The sequence below is a fragment of the Panthera pardus genome, unplaced genomic scaffold (assembly GCF_024362965.1).
Source record: "Panthera pardus isolate Hobbes unplaced genomic scaffold, ASM2436296v1 HiC_scaffold_20, whole genome shotgun sequence".
NCBI lineage: Eukaryota > Metazoa > Chordata > Mammalia > Carnivora > Felidae > Panthera > Panthera pardus.
The window spans coordinates 57,461,797-57,477,250 of record NW_026526766.1 but is presented as its reverse complement, the minus strand read 5'-3'; the positions used below and the strand labels follow the sequence as shown (position 1 = coordinate 57,477,250).

The 15,454-nt window shown below is 38.9% G+C and overlaps 1 protein-coding gene across 3 annotated transcripts in view; it reads right to left on the bottom strand.

Annotated features, from left to right (window-relative positions):
* The window catches only part of RECK (reversion inducing cysteine rich protein with kazal motifs), an 80,181-nt gene that overhangs the window by 14,561 nt on the left and 50,166 nt on the right, over positions 1-15,454 (bottom strand). For all 3 annotated transcript variants that reach the window (XM_019454515.2, XM_019454514.2, XM_019454516.2), the window contains 4 exons: positions 14,355-14,495; positions 12,748-12,936; positions 9,642-9,764; positions 7,163-7,334 (listed from right to left, as the gene is read on the bottom strand). In XM_019454515.2, the coding sequence (XP_019310060.1) occupies positions 7,163-7,334; positions 9,642-9,764; positions 12,748-12,936; positions 14,355-14,495 (625 nt within the window). The remainder of the gene's footprint in view (positions 1-7,162; positions 7,335-9,641; positions 9,765-12,747; positions 12,937-14,354; positions 14,496-15,454) is intronic.

Below are 15,454 nucleotides of genomic sequence, written 5' to 3'. Positions count from 1 at the left end.
TCTATTTTAAAATCTAGATTGTCTGATATAAGTATGGCTACTCCGGCTTTCTTTTGGTATCCATTAACATGGTATATGGTTCTCCATCCCCTTACTTTCAATCTGAAGGTATCTTTAGGTCTAAAATAGGTCTCTTGTAAACAGCAAATAGATGGATCTTGTTATCTTATCCATTCTGTTACCCTATATCTTTTTTTTTAATTTTTTTTTTAACATTTATTTATTTTTGAGACAGAGAGAGACAGCATGAACGGGGGAGGGGCAGAGAGAGAGGGAGACACAGAATCCAAAACAGGCTCCAGGCTCTGAGCGGTCAGCCCAGAGCCCGACGCGGGTCTCGAACTCACGGACTGCGAGATCATGACCTGAGCTGAAGTCGGACGCTCAACCGACTGAGCCACCCAGGCGCCCCTTTATATCTTTTAATTGGGGCATTTAGTCCATTGACATTTAGAGTGAGTACTGAAAGATATGAATTTATTGCCATTGTGCTGCCTGTAGAGTTGGAATTTCTGGTGGTGTTCTCTGGTCCTTTCTAGTCTTTGCTGCTTTTCGTCTTTTTTTGTTTTGTTTCATCTTTTCTCCTCTCAGAGAGTCCCCCCTTAAAATTTCTTGCAGGGCTGGTTTAGTGGTCATGAACCCCTTTAATTTTTGTTTGTCTTGGAAACTCTTTATCTCCACTTCTATTTTGAATGACAGCCTTCCTGAATAAAGACTTTTTGGCTGCATATTTTTTCCAGTTCAGCATGTTGAATATATCCTACCACTCAGACACAGCTTGGGAGAGAAATAGATTGTGGACCTGTGGCAGCCATGGTCACAGAGAAAGGTGAGAAACAAACTAGCACACAGGGGAGTGCTTGGGGAAGACAAATCCCTGCAGCAATTGGCTTGGAAAATGAGAGGGCTCAAATTTCATGAGGTCTTGCAACCAGTGTGGCTTAAAGCCTGGAGTTTTAAAGGTTAGTGTGGTTGGTTCTGGGAGAGTTCAGAGGACATTGGGGCTGTTCTGGAAGAAAAGGAGGGCAAAAAGCCTATGGACAGACAGCATGGAAACAGCAAACCGAAGAGCACCCGGAGCACACAGTAGGGAGGTTATTCACTCATCTCAGAGTATGTCCCAGAGAGACAGCATTTCATGGAGGAATCTCCATGAAAAAAGGAATTCACAGGTGCCATTTTCCTCCCCCACCCCTCAACATAAGCACAGGACCACCTTTGGGAACCAATGCAGCACCAACACCTGCAACTTAACTTGCTTACACCAAGCCCTGCCCCATCATGCTCTGGTGGAATCATCCTTCCCAGTCACACTTGCCTGAGTCCCAGTGTGGTGGGCCCCCTCCTGCAGAAGACTGGCCCAAAGCCCTGCTCACGATGCATCTTCCCATGTGGGAATTTTGCAGAGACTTGGTTCCAGTAGCAGTGGCAATATGTCTCATTTCACAAACAGACGAGAGCACAGCTAGTTAAAATGCCCCACTTTCAGACCAGGACCAAACAGTGCCCACAACAGGCAAAGAGCCTCTGCATACAACTGGCCTGAAGGATAAAGTAGCCAGGATAAAACAGCAGAGCACATGCAGCACACATTGGAGACACTCCCAGAAGCAGGTCCTGGAGAATAGGGGACATTATACTGCAGGGCACTACAGGACCTCTCCATAAAGCCACCATCCTTAAGAACAGGAGACATAGCTAACTTTCCTAACACCCAGAAACAGGCATAGAGACTTAGACAACATGAGAAGACAGATGAATTTATCCCAAATGAAAGAACAGGACACGGGCATGGCCAGAGATTGAAGTACAACAGATAGAAGTAACATGCTGATGGAGAATTTACAGCATGATCATGTGGATACTCATTAGAATTGAGAAAAGAGTGGAAGACATCAGTGAGACCCTTAACACAGAGATAAGGAATAACATAGTAGAGATAAAGGGCTCAATAAATGAAACAAAAAACATGCATGGTGGAATGAACAGCAGGTTGGAAGAAGCAGAGGAATGAATTAATGATCTAGAAGACAGAGTAATGGAAAGTAATCAAGCTAAACAAAAGAGAGAAAAAAGAATTATGCAAAATGAAAATAGACCTAGGGAATTCAGTGATTCCATCAAATGTAATAGTATTTGTATTATAGGAATCCCAAAGAAGAAGAGAGAAAAAGTGGGCAGAGAATTTATTTGAAGAAACAATAGCTGAAAATTTCTCTAATCTGGGGAAGGAAACAGATATCCAGATCCAGGAGGCACAGAGAACCCCCAACAAAATCAACAGAAAGATCCACACCAAGATATATTGTAATTAAAATGGCAAGATATGGTGATAAAGAAAAAAATATTGGAGCACCTGGGTGGCTCAGCTGGTTGAGCATACGACTCTTGGTTGGCTCAGGTCATGATCCCAAGGTTGTGGGATTGAGCCCTATGTCAGGTTCTGTGCTGACAGTGCAGAGCCTGCTTGGGATTCTCTTTCTCCCTCTCTCTCTGCTTCTCTCTCTCTCTCTCTCTCTCTCAAAATAAATAAATTAAGTTTTAAAAAAGCCACAAGACAAAAGAAGACAGTTACATACAAAGGAAACTCCATAAGGCTATCAGATGATTTTTCAGCAGAAATTTTCCCAGCCAGAAAGGATATATTCAAAGTGCTGAATGGGAAAGACCTGCAGCCTAGAATACTCTACCCAGCAAGGTTATCATTCAGAATAGAAGGAGAGATAAAGAGCTTCCCAGACAAACAAAACTAAAGAAATTCATGACAACTAAACCAGCCCTGAAATAATTATTTAAGGGTAGTGTTTGAGTGAAAAGGAAAGACCAAAATGGCTTATAAAGATAGGAAACACAAGAGCAATAAAAATGAGTATTTCTGTAAAAACTCAGTCAAGGAACTCATAAAATAAAATGATATAAATATGATACCATACACCTAAAATGTGGGGAGGAGAGGAATAAAGAATTTGTTCAAATTTAAACAAACATCAACTTCATATAGACTGCTATATGCAGAAGGGGTTATATACAAACCTAATGGTAACCACAAATCAAAACCACTAATAAATATGCAAAGAATAAAAAGAAAAAAATTAAAATACATCACTAAAGAAAATCAGCAAACCATGAAAGAGAGAAAAACAAGAAAGGATCAGAGAAAATTTCCAGAAAGCACCACTACACAGGCAATAAAATGGCAATAAATACATATCTATCAATAATTACTTTGACTGTAAATGGACTAAATGGCCCAATCAAAAGACACAGGGTGACAGAATGGATAAGAAAACAAGACCTATCTATATGCTGCCTACAAGAGACTCATTTTAGACCTAACGACACCTGCAGATTGAAAGTGGGGGGATGGAGAAACATTTATCATCCAATGCATGTCAAAAGAAAGCTAGAGTAGCAATACTTGTATCAGCAAAGACTGTAACAAGAGACAAAGAAGAACACTATATAATAACAAAGGGGACAATCCAACAAGAAGTTATAACAATTGTAAATATTTATGCACCCGACTTGGAAGCACCCAGATACAAGCACCCAGATACACAAAATGGTTAATATAAATGTACAAGTAATAATGGATAATGATACAATAATAGTAGGGGACTTTAACACCCCACTTACATTAATGGACAGATCATCTAAACAGAAAATCAACAAGGAAACAACGGCTCTGAATGACACACTGGAGCAGATGAATTTAACAGATATATTGAGAACATTCCGTCCTAAATAAAACAGCAGAATATACAATCTTTTCAAGTGCAGATGGAACATTCTCCAGAATAGATCACATATTAAGGCACAAAAGAAGCCTCAAAAAATTTAAAAAGATCAAAGTCATACCATGCATCTTTTCTGAGCCCAACACTATGAAACTAGATGTCAACCATAAGAAAAATCTGGAAAGACCACAAATACATGGAGGTTAAATAACATACTACTAAACAGTAAATGGGTCAACCAGGAAATAAAAGAAATAAAGTACATGGAAACAAATGAAAACGAAAACACAACAGTTCACAACCTTTGGGATACAGCAGAAGTGGTTCTAGGAGGAAAGTTTATAGCAATACAGGCCTATCTCAAGAAGCAAGAAAAATCTCAAATAAACAACCTAACCTTATACCTAAAAGAGCTAGAAAAAGAACATACAAAATCTAAAACCAGCAGAAGGAAGGAAATAATAAGGATTAGAACACAAATAAATGATATATAAACAAAACAAAACAAAAACAATAAAGCATATTAATGCCACTAGGAGCTGGTTCTTAGAAAAAAAATCAATAAAATTGATAAAACTCCAGCCAGACTTATCAAGAAAAAAAAAAAAGGGAAAGGATCCAAATAAATAAAATCACAAATGAAAGAGGAGAAATAACAACAAACACCACAGAAATACAATTATAAGAGAATTTTAGAAAACTATATGCCAACAAATTAGACAACCTAGAAAGACATACCTACCAAAACTAAAATAGGAAGAAATAGAAGATTTGAACAGACTGATCATCAGCAAAGAAACTGAATCAATAATCAAAAAACTTCCAACAAACAAAAGTTCAGGACCAGGCGAATTCTACTAAACATTTAAAAAGGAGTTAATATCTCTTCTTCTCAAACTATTCAAAAAAATTGAAAAGGAAGGAAAACTAAATTCATTCTTTGAGGCCAGCATTACCCTGATATCAAAACCAGATAAAGACACCACAAAAAGAGAACTGCAGGCCAATATGTGTGATCAACACAGATGCAAAAATCCTCAATAAAATGCTAGCAAATTGAATCCAATAATACATTTAAAAAAACAATCATATACCATGATTAAGTGGGATTTATTCCTGGGCTGCAATACTTGCAAATCAATCAATGTGACATATCACATCAGTAAGAGAATGGGTAAGAACCATGTGATCATTCCAACAGATGCAGGAAAAAAAATTTGACAACGTACAACATTCATTGATGATAAAAACCCTCAACAAGGTAGGTTTAGAGGGAACATAACTCAAAATAATAAAGATCGTATATGCAAAACTGACAGCTAACATCCTCCTCAATGGGGATCAACTGAGAGCCTTTTCCCTAAGGTCAGGAACAAGACAAGGATGTTTACTCTCACTACTTTTATTCAACATAGTACTAGAAGTCCTAGCCACAGCAATCACACAACAAAAAGAAATAAAAGGCATTCAAATCAGTAAGTAAGAAGTTAAGACTTTCACTATTTGCAGAAGACATGACACTATATATAGAAGACCCAAAGGACTCCACCAACAAACTGCTAGAACTGATAAATGAATTCAGTAAAGTCACAAGACATAAAATCAATCTACAGATATCTTTTGCAATTCTATACACCAATAATGAAGCAGCACAAAGAGCAATTAAGGAAACAATTCCATTTACAACTGCACCAAAAATAATAAGATACCTATGAATAAACCTAACCAAAGGGGTGAAAGACCTGTACTCTAAAAACCATAAAACACTGATGCATGAAATTAAAGATGACACAAAGAAATGGAAAGACATTCCATGCTCATGGATTGGAAGAACAAATATTGTTTAAATGTCTGTATCACAAGGCAACCTACACATTTAATGTAGTCTCTGTCAAAATATCAATAGCATTTTTCACAGAACTAGAACAAATAATCTTAAAATTTGTTTGGAACCACAAAGGACCCCGAATAGCCAAAACAATCTTGAAAAAGCCAAGCCAAGCCACAGGCATTATAATTCTAGACTTCACATTATTTTACAAAGCTGTAGTAATCAAAACCGTATAGTACTGGCACAACAATAAACACATAGATCAACTGAACAGAATAGAAAATCTAGAAATGAACCCACAATTATATGGTCAATTAATCTTTGACAATGCAGGAAAGAATATCCAGTGGGAAAAAGACAGTCTCTTCAACAAATGGTTTTGGGGAAACTAGACAGCATGCCAGAGGAAGAAACTGGGCCATTTCTTACACCATACACAAAACTAAATTCAAAATGGATTAGAGACTTAAATATGAAACCTGAAACCATAAAAATCCTAGAAGAGAGCACAGGCTGTAATTTCTCTGATGTTGGCCATAGCAACTTTTTTCTAGATGGGTCCCCTGAGGCAAGGGAAATAAAAACAAAAATAAACTAGTGGGACTACATCAAAATAAAAAGCTTCAGCACAGCAAAGGAAACAATCAACAAAATTAAAAGGGAATCTACATGGTGGGAGAAGGTTTTTTGCAAATGACATATCTGATTAAAGGGTTAGTATCTAAAATACATAAAGAAATTATAAAAGTCAACACCCCCAAAAAAGCAAATAATCCAATTAAAAAATGAGCAAAAGACATGAACAGACATTTCTCTAAATAAGACGTACAGATGGCCAATCTATATGAAAAGATCCTCATTACTTATCATCAGGGAAATGCAAATCAAAGCTACACTGAGATATCATCTCACACCTATCAGAATGGCTAAAACCACAACACAGGAAACAACAGGTGTTGGTGAGCATGCAGAGAAAAAGGAACCCTCTTGCACTGCTGGTGGGAATGCAAACTGGTGCAGTTACTCTGGAAAACAATATGGAAGTTCTTCAAAAATAGAACTACCCTATGATCCAGCAATTGCACTCCTGGGTATTTACCCAAAAAATATGAAAACACTAATTCAAAGGGATACATGTACCTCTATGTTTATAGCAGCATTATTTACGATAGGCAAACTATGGAAGCAGTCCAATGTCCATCAAGTGATGAATGGATAAAGAGGTGGTATATATATACAATGGAATATTACTCAGCCATAAAAGAGAATAAAATCTTGCCACTTGCAACAACATGGATGGAGACAGAGAGTACAATGCTAAATAAGTGAAATAAGTCAGTTGGAGAGAAACAAATACTATATGATTTCACTCAGATGTGGAATTTAAGAAACAAAACAAACAAGGAAGGGAAAAGAGAGAGAGACACACACACAAACCAAGAAACAGACTCTTAATTATAGAGAACAAACTGATGGTTATCAGAGGGGAGGTGGGTGGGTGGGGATGGGTAAAATACGTGATGAACACTGCGGGATTAAAATAAAAACTTACAAAAAAAAAAAAAAGAAAAAGATAAGGAGCCATTTAGTTTACCTTTGGTTTTTGGGGCAGGGATTAGGATTACATGGATCCTTTGAGATGCACGATCCAAACTCAAACTGATGGTCTTGGAGGCCCACACAGCGAGCAATGCAGGCGCTGGGGTAAGTGCGTCCATTCTGCCCACACACGGGGACAAACTGATCTGCACAGTTACAGGGCAGACCTGTGGAGAGGATACAGACTCACTGATGGGCACTTGTACATTCCCTTGCCCCTCATATTTCCTAATTAACATGGAGATCTCAAGTTAAAACAGAATTGTGAATTGAGTCAGGAAAAAGCATCACTCCAATCCCTGACAGTGTTTTTACAGGTGGTGAGGCTCTGAAAAGCCATTTGTCTGCATAATGGCTTTCCTTTGTTCCATTTATTACCACCTAATTGAGGGTTTCCTGGCCTTGATCCCAGGGGTAGAAACCCACATAAAAAAAGCTACAGGTAGGAGAAGTAAAGAATGCTCCTCTCAATTTAGTATGTATAAAGTATGTATAAAGTATGGCTTGCGGGATCTCTGAAATGTTAAAGGGTAATACCAAAAGAACAGGAAGGTAACTTGGGAAATTACTTAAATTTTGAGACTTAAAAATTTTTATGAGTAATCAATCAAGAATAGTACTTTCTTAACATTCCTATGCTTTATGCTGCTGGGATTATGCTCCAGTAAGTAAAAAGGCTACTGAGAAGCGATGTTTTTTTCTTGAGAGACAGCTATAGTTGTTAACAGCAACAGCACAGTCTCTGGGTATCTATTGGTATCTGCTTTTCTCCAGATCTGGAATACCTTTGATTCCAGGTAAAGAGAAACCAGGTAACCTCCTTTACCCCATTTCATGCCATTGCAGCAGCAAGTTGATTCTTCTTTCCCTGAACTTAAGTTACACATGGAGTGGGGTGGGAGGAGGATAGATTAGGGATTTGCCAACCTTGTACCTCCAGCCCACTGGAAATAAAAAGGAAATCAGAAATAAGAAGTGAACAGCAGACTGCTGGGGAAGTAAAGGCAGGACTAACTCCACCCCACCCTCTCTCCACCTTGAGTGTCAATCTTGATGCTTTATTGTCATCATTGTTATTCTTATTATTATCCTCTATCTGCTCTGCTTTGATGAGAGCAGTTCATTCTGCTTAGAGAGACCATAAAACCATGTGGGAATGCAGAGTGAACTAAAGACTTACACAGAAGACTACTTACTTATTTACATCTAAATGTTTTTGGAAGATGAACTTTACAACTAGCAGGACCCTTTTCCCTGTAGTGCACAGTCCCTCATGTTCTGGAGTAAATTAAGTTAGTGACTGTTTAGCTAGCAGATTCTAAGGAGATTTTACTGGCCACAAAGTGTACCACATTTCTTGGGACTCAGATATTGTCCCAGCCCAACAAGACGTTCATAAAAATGCTTAAGTCTCAAAATTACAATAATTTGCAAGTTACTTTCTTGTTCTTCCCCTTCCCTAATGAGATGAGAGTGGAAGGAGCCTACATGAAGAGTTTACAATCTTTCTTTGTCTTGTTTTCGGTATTAATTACCCTTTGACATTCCAGAAATCCCCTAAGCCAGACTTCAAACATCTAAGTCTAGATTAAAAAAAAATTTTTTTTAAATGTTTTTATTTATTTTTGAGACAGAGAGACAGAGCATGAACAGGGGAGGGGCAGAGAGAAAGGGAGACACAGAATCTGAAGCAGGCTCCAGGCTCTGAGCTGTCAGCACAGAGCCCAACATGGGGCTCCAACTCACAGAGCGTGAGATCATGACCTGAGCTGAAGTCAGACGCTCAACCAACTAGCCACCCAGGCATGCCATAATTCTAGATTTTATACACTAGATTGGAAGGAGGATTCTTCTTTTTCTACCTATAGCTTTATAGGGGTCTCTACCTAATGAACCAGTAAGCTAAGGCAGTTCAGGGAAGAAGGTGATGAGAAAAACATTAGAACAGAAATAAACTTAGAAAATACATGGACATTTTAAAACATAATGGCAGGCATTACTCCTGAAATCATTGTTGCATTATGTGCCAACTAACTTGAATGTAAATTAAACAATAAACAAATAAACTAATTTTAAAAAATTAGCAGTAAAACACACACACACACACACACACACACACACACACACACACACACACACACACACACAAAATGGTAGGGGGAGATGAGGTATTTTGGCAGATAGAAAAGTCCCATTTAACCAAAACCATCCCAATCACGGGCCCTGTTCATTCTGACTCACGGAATTCAAGAATATTAGAGCTGGAAGGGTCCTAAGAAAACATTTAGTTTAATGCCTTCAGTTCATAGAGGAGGAAACAGATCCAGAGAGAAAAAGTACCTTGCTCTCGGATTATGTATTTATCTTACTAGGTACATCTGTGGTTATGGCAAGACCATCAAAGCTGCCTTGAAGGGAAATGGGTACAAAGAGATGATGGCTGCTGGGGATAGGTTCTGGGTGACCATGTTTACCTGTGAAGGTGCGACGGTCATCTTCTGAACTGTGCTCACTGAGGCACAGGCGGGTAGAACACACCAAATTGCCAGCAAAACAAGAACAGATATTGCAGTCAATGTTAAAGGATGTCCCATGACCTGAGAAAAAGAGACATAAAATGTTGATCTATTTCATGCATTTATAAATAAATCATAAATTAAAAATGTAATAGTTAAAATTTTTTTTTTTAACATTTATTTTTGAGACAGAGAGAGACAGAGCATGAACCGGTGAGGGTCAGAGAGAGGGAGACACAGAATATCAAACAGGCTTCAGGCTCTGAGCTGTCAGCACAGAGCCCGACGCGGGGCTCGAACTCACGGACCATGAGATCATGACCTGAGCCGAAGTCGGCTGCTTAACTGACTGAGCCACCCAGGCGCCCCTAAATAAAAATTTAAAACAAATTCTTGAAAGATCACTTCTTTTTTTTTTTTAATGTTTTTATTTATTTTTGAGACAGAGACAGAACATGAGCAGGGGAGGGGCAGAGAGAGAGGGAGACAGAATCCAAAGCAGGCTCCAGGCTCCGAGCTGTCAGCACAGAGCCTGACGCGGGGCTCGAACTCACGGGCTGTGAGATCATGACCTGAGCTGAAGTCGGACGCTTAATCAACTGAGCCACCCAGGCGCCCGAAAGATCACTTCTGAATATACAAACAGGGGAGTTAAACCTGTAATATTTATATTTTAATATTTAACTCCCACCATATCCCTCCAAACCCCTAATGTGCTAGTCTAACTAGACGGCTCCCTATTCTCTGAGAATCCTTTTGGGTGTCCCTTCTGCCTCAAATGGTCCTCTCCTCCTTCTGGAACTTTGCTCAACTTTCCTGAACCAGCCCTGATGCCATCTTTGAATCAAAGACTCTCCTGATGCCCTGGCAGGAGTGACTAGGTCCTTGAAGAGCACCACTTGGTTTGCTCCCTTCTGTGGATCACATTCTCCCTCATCTGATCATGTACGGTATGACCTCAGTCCCTCATGCGATTTTAGCCCCAAAAGGCACTAGTATGTTCTTCTGTAAAAAATATGCATTTAATCAGTGGAAATCTATGGAAGGAATGTTTACCCTCAGAAATATTCTGTGATACAAGGTACCTACCCTACACTTTGGCTAAGTAGAATATGGATTAAAAAATGAATACCTGGGGGTGCCTGGGTCGATTTGTGAGATGGTTTGTGAGATCGAGTCCGAGTCAGGCTCTGCGCTGACAACGTAGAGTCTGCTTGGGATTCTCATTCTCCCTTTCTTTCTGCCCCTACCCCACTCACTCTCTCTCTCTCTCTCTCACTCAAAAAAATAAAGTTAAAAAAAAAGGAATACCTGACTTGTTCTAGGGCAGACACTTGCAGTCCCTTTTTAGCCAAAAGCACCCTTCTTTCTAATAAGATCTCACACAGAAGAGTAAAACCAGGAGTTATATAAAAGCTGAACTATTCTGATTGATGGGGATGGGGGTGGAGATAGGGATGAGGGTAGCAGAGTGAACAGCTGTGGGGGAGTACATTCTCAAAAGTAGCATTTTTTTCCCCACAATTTTTAAGGTCATATATCAGTTGTTAGGGCTATAAGCAAAAGATGATTAAAGTAGCAGTGAGAAAGCAAGACCCTTAGACTTTTAGAGAGGGCATCAAAGGGTGTTTTTTTTTTTTCTTCCAAGACTTTATTTATTTATTTGGAGCAAGCATTAGGGAGGGGCAGATGAGGAGGGAGACAGAGGAGAGAGAGAATCTTAAGCAGTCTCCATGCCCAGTGTGGAGCCCAATGCGGGCTGGATCTCATGACTGCGAGGTCAGGACCTGAGCCGAAATCGAGAGTTGGACACTTAAGGGGCGCCTGGGTGGCTCAGGCGGTTAAGCATCCAACTTCAGCTCGGGTTATGATCTCCTCGTTCCCGAGTTCTAGCCCTGCATTGGGCTCTGTGTTGACAGCTCAGAGCCTGGAACCTGTTTCGGATTCTGTGTTTCCCTCTCTGTCTCTGCCCCTCCCCGACTGGTGCTCTGTCTCTCTCTCTCTCAAAAATAAATAAACATAAAAAAAAAAAAGAGTTGGACACTTATGGCTGAGCTACCCAGGTGCCCCCAAGATTTTACTTAAATTCAAGTTAGTTAGCATATAGTGTAGTGTTTGTTTCAGGAATAGAATTTAGTGACTCATCACTTACATACAACACCCAGTGTTTGCCACAACAAGTGCCCTCCTTAATGCCCATCACCCATTTAGCCCACCTCCCACCCATCTCCCTCCAGCAACCCTCAGTTTGTTCTCTATTGTTAAGAGTCTCTTATGGTTTGTCTCTCTCTGTTTTTATTTTATTTTTCCTTCCCCTATGTTCATCTCTTTGGTTTCTAAAATTCCACATATGAATGACCTCATGGTATTTCTTTCTCTGATTGGCTTATTTCACAGCATAATATGCTCTAGTTCCATCCCCATCATTGTAAATGGAAAGACTCCAATCTTTTTGATGGCTGAGTAATATTTCATTGTATGTATATAAAAGGGTGGCACTTCATAATGTGCTCTCTCCCGATGCTTAGTCAACAGTGTAGTTTCCATCCTCCAGTTCACTTTCCATGACGTCAAACTCTGACTTTTACTTCCGTTAAAGACACACACTTGAGGAGAAGGAGCACACCTGTGTCCTTGCCTGTGGAGTACACGGGCTCTGGAGTCAGATAGGCCTGGGGGTGAATTCTGTTTTGGTCACTGACTAGCTGGGTGATCTCTCTGAGCAGCAGCTTCTTCATAAGAGTACTGAAATCAAAGAGCAATTGGGAGGCTCACATGAGATAACACAGGCCAAGACTTAGCATAGTGCTTGGCACACAACTAAAAGCTCAGTAAGTACTAATTAATTATTATTAGTCATTAGTCTCTTCGTGAGGAGGCTCCTAAGAGGGTTCCTTAGAAGTCCTAGTGTCCTATAGAGTACAGTTTGAAAAATACTGCCCTGGAGACCTGATGTGTAGACCTTACTCTTTGGTGGGAATCTATCCAATGTCCATCCTACAAAATTAAGATAAATAATCTCATATTAAAAACAAAAAGCAAATAAATACAGTCCAAGACTCACTTTTTCTTTTTCCTCCAACAATACATGACTTCTGGAGATCTATACAGTGCATCTCCATACAGTTTTCCAAGAGTCCACTTTGTCCACATGAGCAAATTTTGTAACAACCAACTTCCCCTGCAGATGATGGCACCTGGATTAGTGTCCCTTGACGGACGATGAAATCAGAGGCTTCTCCCAATTTGCAACCTATACAAACAAAAATTAGCTGAGAGAGATGGCATTGTTCAATGTCATTGTTTTATGATATTACATATACTTTACACAAGTCTTATAGGTACTGTGTGGCTATTAAAGATTATGTAATAGAAATTCCACTAAGTTAAAGAATTGGTTTGGTTTACTGACCAAAACATATTCTCTCAAATGAAAAATTCCATGTTCCATGAGAAGCTGCTGATTAAGGACCTATACTCCAAAGGTAGCTATAGTTCAGTACAAAAATGCCATAAGATATGTACTTTTTTATTGCTTTGGGCTTATCAAAGATATTTAAAAATCACAGATACTTTAAAAATGGACTATGGAAATGTACATTATTTTTAGAATATTCTTCTTGGTCAGGAAAACTTTTAGCGATGGAATACCAGCATACCTTAAAGTCAATGAAAAGTTGAATACTTGATTGGGCTTAAGGAAACCCATACATTTCCAATTTTAACAGGATTTATCATGACTGTATTACTGATATATTCTGGTATTACACAAATATTATAGATGATCCTTTGAGACATCAGGCTTATTTAATTCAATATTCTATTCCTTTTAACTTCACAGAAATTTTTAAATGGTGATTTTAACATGATAAACATTTTCAATTGGGAAATAGATAAAGGGCAGCAAAATATTGCCACGACTGTACTCTAAAGGGATGCCCAAAGAGATAAAGACTATCAAAATTATTCTATAGGATAAACACTTTTTTATTCAAGAGGCCTCCTGCATTTCAAAAAAAAAATCAGTCTTAAAATCATATGCATCTTGGGGCACCTGGGTGGCTCAGTTGGTTAAGTGTCCCACTCTTGATCTCGGCTCAGGTCATGATCTCACGGGTTTGTAAGATTGAACCCTACATCAGGCTCTGTGCTGACAGTGCAGAGCCTGCTTGGGGTTTCTCTCTCCCTCTCTCTGCCTCTCCCCCCTTCAAAATAAATAAATAAACTTAAAAAAAATCATATGCATCTCAATAAAACATTAAGCTTTATAGAGATAACTGTACATCCCAATGAGTATGCCATTTCTCCTTATAACTAAAGCAGAGCAAAGACAAAATCACAACGTGCAGTACATTTTCTCAAATGTTACAACATGGCAGAGAATTTATAAAAACTGGCTCAAGGTTTTTTATTCGTTTGTTTCCAAGAACCCTATAACTCATTATGAGAGTCAGTTCACAATCTAAATGATAATTGAAAATTACATTTGTACTTGTCTTCTCCTGCCTATGTAACTAACATGTGTTTATTGGGAAAACCTCAAATGTTATAGAAAAACCTAATTTTGAAGATAAAGTCAATTGCAACCTCACTCCAAAGATAATGCCTATACAGAAACACCAGCAGCACAAATCCGTACCCACCCTACACTCACACCCATCTACCTCTTACCTTGAACACAAGAGTATGGAAGGCAGGGATCTCCAGATGGACACCCCTTCCGGTTTACCTCACAGAGCTCATTAGCAGGGCAAGGATTTGGGTTACAGGGATGAGTGACCTCTTCTATAATGTTACCCAAAGTACTAGGCCCTGAAAAACCAAACACAGATCAGTTTAACCAACCCTAAAAGGCAACAGAGGTGTGTAAATTATCTGAATTAATTATGACTTTAATAAGTGGAGAGCTCATGAGCATAAAGTGAGGCCTGATTCTAATAAACTATTAAAACACACAGATTCTCTGATAATTTGTGAATTTAGCATAAACATACATACATTCATTCACTTGTTTATTTATTGGGTACCTACAATATGCTGGACAAGATTCTAAACACTTGGGCACATGTGTTTTAGTGCGTATAAATAAAAAAGGCACCTACTGATAGGTAATAAGTTGTATAAAGGGATGGAAAATGACTGGTATACTTTGGGTAAGGTGTTCAAACAGGTGCTTATGCCTAAGAGGAATAACTTGGCACATTTTACCATAAACTATAATAACTCACCATGGTAAGCTAGATGCTGTACCATGATTATATTTGTTAACTTGTGAAATAATGACTAAGGAAGAGTCTCATATAATATTTAAAGAGAGTACTAAAATTAAAAAAAAAATCTCTTTAACCTTTTTCCTTCTGCACATATATTTCACTGCTCTAATAAGGTCTAGGCTTGTGGAGGTATTAGTTTTGCTTACTTGATTTTAGGCCAGACTCAGACTGTTAGCTAATGAAGGTATCAGGGTTCTTGGAGTTCATCACATCCAGCCCAATCCTTTTATAAACAGCAAAGCTGAGGCTGAAAGAAGTGATCTGTTCGAAGTCACAGAGGTCTAGATTCTGGCCAAGGCTCTCTTTTTCGCTATACTGGTCACAAAGGCTGAGGGACATAGTTTATTGGCTTTAGGAAAGTGTGGCTGATATCATTAGCTGCAAATCTAACAGATTTGGATACTCTTTTCTTCCTGCTCACTAATAATAGAATTCCAGTTTTGCTTAGCATGACAACGGGCCCACAGCTAAAAAGATCATCTTTCTCAGTTTCCCTTA